The 14,028-nt window shown below is 40.2% G+C and overlaps 1 protein-coding gene across 2 annotated transcripts in view; it reads left to right on the top strand.

The window, feature by feature from the left end:
• The window catches only part of XPO5 (exportin 5), a 170,825-nt gene that overhangs the window by 41,210 nt on the left and 115,587 nt on the right, over positions 1-14,028 (top strand). For both annotated transcript variants that reach the window (XM_063444187.1, XM_063444186.1), the window contains 4 exons: positions 4,630-4,706; positions 4,792-4,894; positions 8,547-8,630; positions 8,712-8,837. In XM_063444187.1, the coding sequence (XP_063300257.1) occupies positions 4,630-4,706; positions 4,792-4,894; positions 8,547-8,630; positions 8,712-8,837 (390 nt within the window). The remainder of the gene's footprint in view (positions 1-4,629; positions 4,707-4,791; positions 4,895-8,546; positions 8,631-8,711; positions 8,838-14,028) is intronic.

Below are 14,028 nucleotides of genomic sequence, written 5' to 3'. Positions count from 1 at the left end.
GAATATAGGTATCTCAACAGTCGCCAGGAGAGCGCTTTGGCTTAGAAATTGGTCTGCAGATGCGGCATCTAAAAATTATCTGTGTGAACTACCTTTTGAACCAGGAAGACTTTTCGGTTCTAAGCTGGATGAGCTGTTGAAACAGATGAAGGAAGGAAGGAAAGCTTTACCAGTCTCATATAGGAAGCAGTCTAGAAACCGTCACGCAGAGACACGTCCTTCATTCAGAAGTTCCTTTCGTAGGAACTATTTCAGGGGTCAACAGCAAAGAGCCTTTGATTATAGGAAGAAGGAAAGGTTTACTGCCAAGAGAAATAAAAAATTATGACGCCAGGCCGGTGGGTGGAAGGTTGAGTCACTTCCTAGAGCACTGGAAAGAGACAACATCAGATCGCTGGGTCCTTACAGTGATAGAGCACGGATACGCTCTAGAATTATCACAAGCCCCTATAAACATGTTTCTATGTTCCAGGGTTCAGTCTCTAGATATGGAACTCTCTCTGATGCGAGAAGTGTCGACTCTGTTACTAAAAAGAGTGGTGGAAGAAGTTCCTATAAAGGAAAGACATCAAGGCACCTATTCAAGACTTTTCTTGGTACCAAAACCGGATGGTTCATTCAGACCTATTCTAGATCTAAAAGCCGTAAACAAGCGGATTATCAAAAAGAAATTCCTCATGGAATCAGTAAAATCAGCGGCTCTGCTTATTCACCCAAAGAGTTGGTTTGCTTCCCTGGATTTGAAAGATGCCTATCTTCATGTACCCATAGCGGAATCCAGCAAAAGTTTTCTACGGTTTGCGGTGTCCTGCCAATCGGTAACCAAACATTACCAATTCAGAGCACTGCCTTTCGGCCTATCATCAGCGCCCAGAGTATTCACAAAGCTTCTAGTAGTCGTTTCAGCTTTTCTAAGAGGTATGGGCATCGCTGTCATTCCATATTTGGACGACTGGCTGTTGATTGCGGAGTCCCAGGTTCAACTACAGTTAGATCTGGGGACAGCCATCAAATCGCTGGAAAAGCATGGCTGGCTAATAAATTTCAACAAATCGGAACTAGTGCCAGTTCAAAGGATCCAGTTCTTGGGTCTAATTTTGGATTCTATCGCAATGAAGTTATTTCTGCCAGAAGAAAAGAAACTAAAGATCAAGCGGTTAATCCGGAATCTCAGAGTAAAAGGTGTGTTTTCAATCAGAGAAGCCATGTGCTTGCTGGGTCTGTTTACAGCCTCAATTCCGGCAGTCGGTTGGGCAAAAGCCAGAATGAGACCTTTACAAAGAAACATTCTGCTAGTCTGGAATCGACAGGAACTCGGCCTAGATGGGCTGATGAGGTTCAACAATCTAACTTTGAAAAGTCTGCAGTGGTGGACATCGTCTCGTTTCCTCCACGAGGGTCTGTCATTCCGGATGAAGTCCTTCACTGTCATAACAACAGACGCCTCTGCGCTGGGCTGGGGGGCCCATCTGGGAGACATAAAGAAGCAGGGGTCCTGGCAAGAGAAGGATATGAGAAGTTCCTCGAACTTCAGGGAATTAAAGGCCGTATGGATGGCACTCTTGGCGTTTCAGTTTCTCATCAAAAATCGACATATTCAAATTCGTTCAGACAATCGTACGACAGTGGCATATTTGAACAAACAGGGAGGTACGAGATCAACAAGATTAGAAAGCCTGTGTTCAATGATCATGCTGTGGGCAGAAGTGCACCTTATGTCAATCTCTGCAGTTCACATTTTAGGAAAATTCAATGTGGTGGCAGATGCCCTGAGCAGGCATCATTTGAAACAAGCAGATTGGTCCCTGTCATACAGAACTTTCAATTTCATCACAGACCGCTTCGGTGTTCCAGAGATAGACCTGATGGCATCCAGAATGAACAGGAAGACAAGACGCTTTGCGTCCCTAAATCCAGCAGACAGGCCGGATTTCATAGATGCCCTGTCAGTTCCATGGAAGTTCAACCTGGCTTATATCTTTCTGCCAGTAGTGCTTATTCCCAGAATACTTCAAAAAGTAAGGCTGGAAAATGTAAGAATTATCCTAATCCTTCCATGGTGGCCGAGAAGAAGTTGGTTCTCGGTTCTCCTGAACTTTCTGGGGGCCACCTTTTGGAAGTTGCCGCTTTCAGGAGAAATTCTAGAGGACGCCATGGTGCCTCTTCCGACCCTTCGGAAATTCCAGTTGACGGCTTGGTTTCTGAATTCCAGATTTTAGAGAGCAAAGGTCTGGATCCTGAAGTGATTAAGATCCTGTTGGCAACTAACAAGGAATCGACGTCTAAGATCTACACTAGAATTTGGAAGATATTTTGTCAGTGGTGTTGTAGGTTTAAAGTCAACCCAGTTTCCGCATCCATTCAGAAGATCCTAAGTTTCCTTCAGATGGGATTTGCAAAAGGCCTTAAACCTGCATCGTTGAAATTACAAGTTTCTGCTATCAGTTTCTTCTCCCTCAGATGCCTGGCCTCAAATGTTCTGATTTCTAGGTTCTTCAGAGCTCTGACTCGTTTGGTGCCCTATGTTAGGGCAACCTGTCCTCCCTGGGATCTAAACTTAGTCCTTTCCGCGCTTTGTGAGCCGCCCTTTGAACCATTGGAGGAAGCTTCCCTAAAGCTCATTTCATTGAAAACTGTTTTTTTGGTGGCTATTACATCTGCTAAAAGAGTATGTGAGATCCAAGCTCTTCGGGCAAATTTTCCTTTTTTAGTTTTTCATCAGGACAAGGTGGTTCTAAAGCTCGATCCTTCATTCAGCCCGAAAGTTTGTTCTGTTTCAAATGTTAACCAGGAAGTGGTCTTACCAACTTTTTGTCAGAATCCATCTAATGCCTTGGAAAGCAAATTTCACTGCCTAGACGTAAAGAGATGTCTTTTGCAATATCTAAAAGCAACAGAATCCTTCAGGAAGGATAACAGTCTTTTTGTATTATTCAAGGGCCCAAGAAAAGGCATGAAGGTTTCGAAAAGTTCTCTGGCTAGATGGCTGAAGGATTGTATTCAGTTGGCGTATTCCAAGAATGGCATGGATCATGCAGGCCCGTTAAAGGCCCATTCTACTAGATCTGTTTCGACGTCCTGGGCTCTGCGAGCAGCTGCTTCTCCTTCTCAGATTTGTTCAGCGGCTACGTGGTCCTCTCTCCATACTTTCTCAAGACACTACAAGTTGGACATACTGGCCTCGGAGGATGCAGCTTTTGGGCGCAAGGTGCTTCAAGCAGTAGTGAAATGAACCCGCCCTCTGGATCTGCTTTATTATATCCCTGTGGTATAAGCACTGCCTCTAATCTGAAAGGAAAAACATAAATTTTACTTACCGAAAATTTCTTTTTCCTGAAGATTAGAGGCAGTGCTACAATTCCCGCCCCTTTTTTTCTAATAAACTAAGTGATTTTGCAGCTATTTGGCTTATGTATTGTCTGGGGATGATCAGGAGGAGCTGCTACTTATGGGAAAGGAGGTAATTAGGGGATGGATTAAAATGTTTGGAGATTTGCCTGCCTGTTTTTTCCCTCCAGATTGGATATCCCTGTGGTATAAGCACTGCCTCTAATCTTCAGGAAAAAGAAATTTTCGGTAAGTAAAATTTATGTTTTCTCACATTTTTTTAAATTTTATTCATAATAAATTATGTTCCATATATGAATAGTTAATAATAAATTAAAGCCCTGTTTCTCCTGAACAAAATGATATATAATAAGTGTGGGTACACTTAATGTGACAGCGGTGAATTACGGTTGAACAGACATAGCGCAAATTATAGTTTTTGTTTACATTTTGTTTTGATCAGAACGTGCACTATTGACTCCGTCCTGAAGGGGTTAAAGCATTGATGATTCTCAGCTGTAACCCATAAATATTCAATTATTCTGCTTTGTGGCAATAAATCCCTTTAATCCCAGATTATTCCCTTTCTCCACAGTAATCCTTTAACCCTAGAAAATTCCCACTCAGTGTCCCCTGAATCTTGTACGATCTCAATTCTCAGCAGTAACCACTTAAAGAAGAGGGTGGCAACGAAGGAGTTAATCTGTTTATATGTACGGTGGCAGTGAAGGAGTTAATCTGTTTATATGTACGGTGGCAGTGAAGGAGTTAATCTGTTTATATGTACGGTGGCAGTGAAGGAGTTAATCTGTTTATATGTAAGGTGGCAATGAAGGAGTTAATCTGTTTATATGTACGGTGGCAATGAAGGAGTTAATCTGTTTATATGTACGGTGGCAGGGAAGGAGTTAATCTGTTTATATGTACGGTGGAAGTGAAGGAGTTAATCTGTTTACATGTAAGGTGGCAATGAAGGAGTTAATCTGTTTATATGTTTGGTGGCATCACTCTTTGAGAGCGATCACATGGCCCCCAGGGGCTTCTTTTGCCGTGGGAGTGCTGCCTGGGCTGTCAGGCAGTCCTCCCGAAGCGGAGCACCAGTAAGGTGAGTATATCGGGCGCTCCATGGCTCAAAGCCGTTATGGTGTTCTATGTCGCCGCAACGACTTTAAAGCCCAATTAAAGCGGGACGGCATAGAACGCCGTAACGGCGTTAAGGATTAATGAGGACAGGTGGTGGTTTAATATATGTTTTCCCTCTATATTGAATTCCAGTAACTTAGGTCTTGCATCTGTTTTCAGGGCAGGCTGGAGGATCGAGAACCTCTAATGATCCTGTTTGAAGACAGTGCCATGAATTCTATACTTAGCGCTGCTCAGTGAGTATAAAGTCCTAATCCCCCACCCTGGCCCATTCCCATTTCACCTGCCATATCAATGCAATCTATTCTGCTCTCTCCTCAGGATGGCAGACGTGGAGGGACTGGTGGAAAAAAGTTATATCTTCCTTAAAAGACTTTGCCAGGTCCTGTGTGCATTGGGTAACCAGATCTGTGCCCTAACTGTGGTAAGATATCTTCTGTCATCTAGCATACTACTCACCAGTGCTCAACTGTTATGCAGAATGTTATGGGATCTGTGCCTCTGTTCCAGGTTTGGCTGAAAAATCTGTCACCGTGTGCAGGGAGACAGGGAACCTCCTTACACTATAACCTTATAGCTGCAGTTATAATACACTACGTGCGGGAGACAGGGGACCTCCTTACACCATAACCTTATAGCTGCAGTTATAATACACTACGTGCGGGGAGACAGGGGACCTCCTAACACCATAACCTTATAGCTGCAGTTATAATACACTGTGTGCGGGGAGACAGGGGACCTCCCTACACCATAACCTTATAGCTGCAGTTATAATACACTGTGTGCAGGGAGACAGGGGACCTCCTTACACCATAACCTTATAGCTGCAGTTATAATACACTGTGTGCGGGGAGACAGGGGGCCTCCTTACACCATAACCTTATAGCTGCAGTTATAATACACCGTGTACAGGGAGACAGGGGTCATCCTTACACCATAACCTTATGGCTGCAGATATAATACACTGTGTACGGGGAGACAGGGGGCCTCCTTACACCATAACCTTATAGCTGCAGTTATAATACACCGTGTACGGGGAGACAGGGGGCCTCCTTACACCATAACCTTATAGCTGCAGTTATAATACACTGTGTGCAGGGAGACAGGGGACCTCCTTACACCATAACCTTATAGCTGCAGTTATAATACACTGTGTGCAGGGAGACAGGGGACCTCCTTACACCATAACCTTATAGCTGCAGTTATAATACACTGTGTGCGGGGAGACAGGGGGCCTCCTTACACCATAACCTTATAGCTGCAGTTATAATACACCGTGTACAGGGAGACAGGGGTCATCCTTACACCATAACCTTATGGCTGCAGATATAATACACTGTGTACGGGGAGACAGGGGGCCTCCTTACACCATAACCTTATAGCTGCAGTTATAATACACCGTGTACGGGGAGACAGGGGGCCTCCTTACACCATTACCTTATAGCTGCAGTTATAATACACTGTGTGCGAGGAGACAGGGGACCTCCTTACACCATAACCTTATAGCTGCAGTTATAATACACCGTGTACGGGGAGACAGGGGGCCTCCTTACACCATAACCTTATAGCTGCAGTTATAATACACTGTGTGCAGGGAGACAGGGGACCTCTTTACACCATAACCTTATAGCTGCAGTTATAATACACTGTGTGCAGGGAGACAGGGGACCTCCTTACACCATAACCTTATAGCTGCAGTTATAATACACCGTGTACAGGGAGACAGGGGTCATCCTTACACCATAACCTTATGGCTGCAGATATAATACACTGTGTACGGGGAGACAGGGGACCTCCTTACACCATAACCTTATAGCTGCAGTTATAATACACCGTGTACGGGGAGACAGGGGGCCTCCTTACACCATAACCTTATAGCTGCAGTTATAATACACTGTGTGCAGGGAGACAGGGGACCTCTTTACACCATAACCTTATAGCTGCAGTTATAATACACTGTGTGCAGGGAGACAGGGGACCTCCTTACACCATAACCTTATAGCTGCAGTTATAATACACCGTGTACAGGGAGACAGGGGTCATCCTTACACCATAACCTTATGGCTGCAGATATAATACACTGTGTACGGGGAGACAGGGGACCTCCTTACACCATAACCTTATGGCTGCAGATATAATACACTGTGTACGGGGAGACAGGGGGCCTCCTTACACCATAACCTTATAGCTGCAGTTATAATACACCGTGTACGGGGAGACAGGGGGCCTCCTTACACCATTACCTTATAGCTGCAGTTATAATACACTGTGTGCGAGGAGACAGGGGACCTCCTTACACCATAACCTTATAGCTGCAGTTATAATACACCGTGTACGGGGAGACAGGGGGCCTCCTTACACCATAACCTTATAGCTGCAGTTATAATACACTGTGTGCAGGGAGACAGGGGACCTCTTTACACCATAACCTTATAGCTGCAGTTATAATACACTGTGTGCAGGGAGACAGGGGACCTCCTTACACCATAACCTTATAGCTGCAGTTATAATACACCGTGTACAGGGAAACAGGGGTCATCCTTACACCATAACCTTATGGCTGCAGATATAATACACTGTGTACGGGGAGACAGGGGACCTCCTTACACCATAACCTTATAGCTGCAGTTATAATACACCGTGTACGGGGAGACAGGGGGCCTCCTTACACCATAACCTTATAGCTGCAGTTATAATACACTGTGTGCAGGGAGACAGGGGACCTCCTTACACCATAACCTTATAGCTGCAGTTATAATACACTGTGTGCAGGGAGACAGGGGACCTCCTTACACCATAACCTTATAGCTGCAGTTATAATACACCGTGTACAGGGAGACAGGGGTCATCCTTACACCATAACCTTATGGCTGCAGATATAATACACTGTGTACGGGGAGACAGGGGACCTCCTTACACCATAACCTTATAGCTGCAGTTATAATACACTGTGTGCGGGGAGACAGGGGACCTCCTTACACCATAACCTTATAGCTGCAGTTATAATACACTGTGTGCGGGGAGACAGGGGACCTCCTTACACCATAACCTTATAGCTAAGCAAAAACAAATAAATAGGGGATGGGTCTGCGCCAGTATACAAAATAAATAACTATAACAAGTCCAATTAAATCTATTAAGTGGTCTCCGAAGTTGTAGGATTCTATTTGTTACGATATCCAAGAGATGTGGAGGAAGGTGGTGAGTGATGAGTAAGATGATCCAAAATAGTAAAAATAGGAGAGGTCTTACGTACAGTTGACAGAGCTTAATCCAGCTCTGGTGTGAATGGCTTGGTATTATCCCCGCTTACAGGATATACGACGAGTATCCTCTTCTATGTGTTGACAGACGGCCAAGTGGGAGATAAAAATGGAAACAATAATGGTGCAGTATGTTCCACACGTGAAATAAAAGATGTAAAATATAATAGATACACTCACATTTGGTAGAGCTTCTGCTAGCTCTAGTTTTATAGGCGTACAGCAGTATAATCCCCGCTTGTAGGATATAAGATGAGTGTTCTTGATGGTAGTATCAGGAGCTCGGAGAGAAGATAAAACAGCTATAGTGCTCTCAATAAAATATTGTTGGTGTATAAAATAATAAAATATACTCACAGTGTATAGGACAGGCTAACTGCTCTATGATAAAAGCGTAGGTGGTATAATCGCCACCTAGGATTCTTTGGAGTATAATACCAGGAAGTAAAATGAAGAAAGTATATGAAAATGTATATAGTATAAAATATATATAAAAGGCCTGGTAATATTCGTATAAACGTAAAAAGTGACCAAAATCTTTTTATTAACAGTATATAAAAACAGTATAATATCCAAACGCGTTTCACCAATATAAGGCTTTATCAATGGATAAAAGTTTTTTATCCACGTGTTTCACCAATATAAGGCTTTATCAATGGATAAAAAAGTTTTTTAGCCATTAATAAAGCCTTATATTGGTGAAACGCGTTTGGATATTATACTGTTATTATTATATTATAATATATTATAGCCCCCCTGATCTGCAAATGTAAAAGATTTTAATCTTAATGATTGAAATTAATTTCCATGTAGGCCGCGGACCCCCATGCGAAGGTCCCAGTGAACTTTGGGAAGTATCTGAATGCATTGCTGGCCTTTACAAGACACCCCAGTCTGGTACGTACTCCTACAGATAACTTGGGTTGGTGTTTTGTTCTCGTTCAAGGTCTCTTATAGTTTCTATGTTCTCTCCTACAGTTTCTGAAATCTTCAACTCTAATGACTTGGGGATCGCTCTACAGACATGAGCTATTGTCTAAAGACCCTCAGCTTCTAGCTGCAATACCCAAATTCTTACAAATTTCTATGACCAGCGTTGTGAAGGTGAGGTCCAACTTCTGCCTATTATTGGAGAAATTAAAAGAGGATAGGGGATCCAAGGAAGCCACAGTATTTATTTACCAAAGGAGGATAATTTATTTTAATCTTACTGTTGTAATTGCAGGGAAGTGAGTGTTTCACCTTTGGCTTTATAATCACTTCAATGGATTGACATGGTTATGGAGCCTGGTGTCGGGCCCTGCATAATTTTTAGATGGGTAATTCGCTGTGTATCAGGTGCTCAGTCCCTTTTAGCTGATGAAACCGGTATTGTGGGCAATTTCTCCTTTGTAGTGCTGTTTATATAATATAAACATTATACAATGTAGACCATTGACATTTATTTTTTTTTTTAATAAATCTTTATTAGACAAACATTTTTCATTTTTTTAACATACATCAAATATGCAGGAATTAATACTTAGCATATATGCACATCTGTCCAATAAATACATGGATCTTTTATGTTTAACATGCATAACATACAAATAGTAATCGCGTATTCACTCATAATCCGGCATATCAGTACTAACATACCCACAAAAACAACAGAAACAACAATAAGGCACAACAGAAACAAAAGACAAAAAAAAAAAAAAAAAAAAAAAACATCCACCAGCTCAGAGCACATATTCAAAATATGTTCTTTTCCACCTATAGTGGGGTTATTGACTTCTATTTTCAATTCAAGCGATCTTTCTCTATTTCCACAGATATCTATATATCTCATATAAATCGCATTGAAAGATAACCATCTATGGGGTATTTATCCAAATAATGAACTGTAATTATCTAACCATTCCCTATACCAATTGTTTTTTCTAGAAGTAGCATTCGCGTTTTTGATCATTTCATATTCCATTGATATTTGATGCCTTACTTGTTCTATCAGTGATCGTTTATTAAACGGCTTGGATATTTTCCAATTTCTCGCAATAATAATTTTAACAGCGACTAAACAATGGATAGCCAGACATATCTCTTTTTGAGAATCAAAAGGCAAATTCAGATGTATAAGAGCCGAAGCGGCATTCTCCGGAATTCTATCTACGGACATAGATGTAAAAATATTGAAGGCCCAGGACCAAAGAACTTTAACAACTGGACATGACCACCAGATATGTATATAGGTGCCTAAATGGCTTCCACATCTCCAACAAGTTGGCTCGACAGAATGAAACATTTTGGCTACTCTAACAGGTGTATAATACCATCTGTAGAGAACTTTGAAGTGGCATTCTGACAGATTTAAACAGTGGATATATTTATTTACCCGCGTTAAAGAGGAGTTCCAGTCATCTATCGAAATTTGCACTTTCAAGTCTAGTTCCCACGTCTTAATCACTCTATAGGGAGACTCCTTAAGGGATTCCAACATTGCTGAGGCAGCAGACATGCTCTTTTTAATAGGTTGCAACTTAAACATAAATTCCAAATTTTTAGCAAAAATGGACGTCGATTTGAGCACGTTTTTGTGTATAAAGTTTTTTATCCGCAAATATGTGAAAATTTCTCTAGATGGAATGTGAAAAGTATCTTTTAAGGACTGAAATGACAAAATGTTATCGCCTTGCATAATTTGTAATATCTTAATTTTATCTGCATTAGCCCAGTTCTTTAACCCCTTAAGGACCAAACTTCTGGAATAAAAGGGAATCATGACGTGTCACACACGTCATGTGTCCTTAAGGGGTTAAAGAAAAATCTATTATAAGGCTTTGCAATATATCTAGTGTACATGTCTTGGGTATCTTATTCATTAGGCCTAGTTTTTTCTTAATTTTCATCCACTCTTCCAAAATTTGAAATAATATCGTTGATTTCTTGAACATATTGGTTAAAGAATTATTTGTAACTGTGCACATCGCGAATTGCAATGTGTCAGTTTGCACCATTTCAGACTCTAAAATATACCATGGTTCGAGGACCTGCACAGGATCCTGAAGAAGATAAGTATGTCTAATAATATTTGCGTAATAACTATAGGTAATACTAGGGTAATTTAGTCCACCATTAGACAATTTTTTAGTTAAGATTTTTTGAGCAATTCTGGGTTTTTTATTATTCCAAATAAAATTGTTAAAACTGGCTTGAATCATAGCCAACAAAGGCCCCGGTATTTTGAGTGGCATCATAGAGAACATAAATAGCCATTTCGGCAAAATGTATGAATTAATAATATTAATTTTACCTTGCCAGGAAGTTTCTAAATTTTTCCATCTTTTAAGTTTGAAATTCATCTTTCTCATGAAAAACATTGTATTCCTCTCCATTATATCTGTCACATTGGCGGTTATGAGGAGTCCCAGATAGTTTAATTCCACATCAGTCCATATAAATTTATAAGAATGAGTTAAGATGTTTACCATATCACTATCGAAATTCAAAAACATTGCTGTGGTTTTAGTTACATTTAATTTAAAGTTCGACAAATTAGAGTACCTTTTAATTTCCTTCATTAGCGTTTTTAAAGAGGACTCTGGAGATGTAAGAGTAATTAACGCATCATCCGCGTATAATGATATCTTAATATCCATCAAGTTCGTTTGGACACCTTGGATTAGGGAATTATTCCTAATATTAATTGCCAAAGGCTCAATAGACAATATATACAGCAGGGGGGAGAGAGGACAACCCTGTCGTGTACCATTTTTGAGTGCAAACCACCCTGCCGTAATATTTGGACCCACCGTTCTAGCAGTGGGGGAGGAGTATAGGGCCATAATGGCATTATGTATCCAGCCCGTGAACCCAAAAGCGATAAGGAGTTCACTGAGGTAGCCCCACCCGACCCTGTCGAAAGCTTTCTCAGCATCCAACGACAGGGCCAGGAAGGGCCTCCCATTTCTATTAGCCCAGTCCAAAGTATCGATTATTCTCCTAATATTGTTGGATACTTGCCTACCCGGTACAAACCCTATCTGATCTGGATGGATCAGCGTCGCAACAATAGACTTAATTCTATCCGCGATAATGGCCGCGTAGATCTTCATGTCCACATTAATCAAGGCTATAGGTCTATAGTTACTAGGATTGTGACTGGGTTTATCAGGTTTCAGTATCGGAACAATATTGGCCTGTAGTAATTCAGTTGGAAAAGATTTATTTAGAGCTATTTGATTAAACATTTCTGTTAGAGGGTTAATTAATAAGGACTGCATTTGTTTATAATATTTATTCGTGAAGCCATCGGGGCCCGGAGTTTTGTTAGTAGGAAGTCTATTTATTTGAAATTTGACTTCATCAGCCGAGATGATCCTATTTAACATTAGTAGATCCTGCGGTGTAACTTTTGGGATCTGGGTTTCGGCAAGATAGTTTTGTATATCTTTTTGATTGGGCGACAATTTAAGATTATACAGATCTTCATAGAATTGATTAAATCTGTCCCCTATTTCAGCCGGTGTCGAATATGTCTTTTGGCCGTCCGTCAGTTGTTCCACCCTGTTTTTTGCATACTGATTTCGTAGTCTTTTAGATAGGTTCTTATTAGCTCTATTACCAGTATAGTAATTTTTTAGTCTTAGTTTATGGATATTTAATTGGATTTTTTGTTCCACTTTAAGATTAATTTGTTTTTGTAGCCCATTTAACCTAGTTTTTGTTTCTGCGTCAGGATTTTGTTTGTTTTGTTTAGATAAATTATAAAACTCAATATATAAATCAGTTAGGGTCTTCCCGTTTTTGGACCTCATTATATGTGCTAATTTAATTAGGTAGCCACGCATAACTGATTTGTGAGTGCACCAATTGTTTGCAGGCGAAGTATCGGATGAGTTGTTTTCTAACCAAAAGAATTTTAATAATTGGGTTATTTCTTCCTTGTTCTTCGGGTCATTTATGAGGGCGTCATTCAATCTCCAAGTATTATACCCCCTTGGGGATTTGTTACCAAAGTCTAGTAGAATAAGGCTGTGATCCGACCATAGACTATCCTTAATTTCGCTTGATTTGCATAAGGGTATCACATTGGCCTCTAATAAACAAAAATCAATACGAGCGTATGAACCATGCACGCACGATTGATGGGAATAGTCTTTATCCGTTGGATGTAATAATCTCCATATGTCATGAAGGTTATATTGTTTACAAATATTTTTTAGTTTCTTAGATTGTTTGGCAGTTCTTTTATCATTTGTAGTAGCAGAGATATAAGTTTTATCCATTATGGGATCTCCCACACAGTTAAAATCTCCTGCTATTATTAAATAACCCTTAGCTACTTTGTCCACTCTATCCATTATTGATGCAAATTTTGACATAGGGTCAACATTCGGTAAATAAACATTTACTAAGGTATAGATCTTTTTGTCCATTACGCATACAATAATTATATATCTGGCTTCTTGGTCTAGTTCAATATATTCAATTGCCAATTCAATATTACTATTAAAGACGACTGCAACTCCTCTTTTTTTCTTGTCTCTTAAAGAAGCGTGTACAATATTGGTAAATTTAACCCCGCCCCATCTTTGTTTAAGATCTTGCAACCAGTGAGTTTCCTGTAAGAATGCCACTTGAATGTTATGTTCACTAAGGGTATCATATAATCTACTCCTTTTTTTGTTCGTGTTTAAACCTTGAACATTTAAAGATAAAAATTTTAACATCTGTGTCTATCAGAAATTTAAACAGGTGTAATTATATTCAAACCCCCAGTCACCCCACATAGGGGTACTCTTGTCATTTTTTGCCATTCCTTTGTCCTTGAATTCAAAAGCTCTGAGCGTGGGATAACATAAACAAACATAATAGAGAAAAAAATAAAAAAAAATAAAAAACCAACCAAAAAACAGACAACAAAAAACTCCATCACATTAAAATTGGATCGAAAAAGATCCAACATGGTCATCCAACACACAGCTAGATTTAGAAAGAAGGTGATTCTTTCTGCTCTATTTTAACCGTAGATTTCCGATAGAAATAGAAATCAACGTCAACAATGTAGTATTACTACACCAAGAGGGGCGAGCCTACCACCGGGCCCAGAAAAAAAACGCCTTAGAGAAAACCACTTTATCGCATCGAAGGGGAGAAAGAGAGAAAAAAAAAATAAAAAATTTTCCTTTCAGGACATAAATCATTTATATCGTTTAAACCAAATCAACTTCTCACATTAATATGTTAATAAGACAACATCATATCAGCTATTAAAAATATATATACACAGTGTTTTTTTTCTTTGTATTATATC

Source organism: Pelobates fuscus, chromosome 2, assembly GCF_036172605.1.
Source record: "Pelobates fuscus isolate aPelFus1 chromosome 2, aPelFus1.pri, whole genome shotgun sequence".
Taxonomy (NCBI): Eukaryota; Metazoa; Chordata; class Amphibia; order Anura; family Pelobatidae; genus Pelobates; species Pelobates fuscus.
The sequence above is the reverse complement of the archived record's forward strand: the minus strand, read 5'-3'. Positions and strand labels throughout refer to the sequence as shown.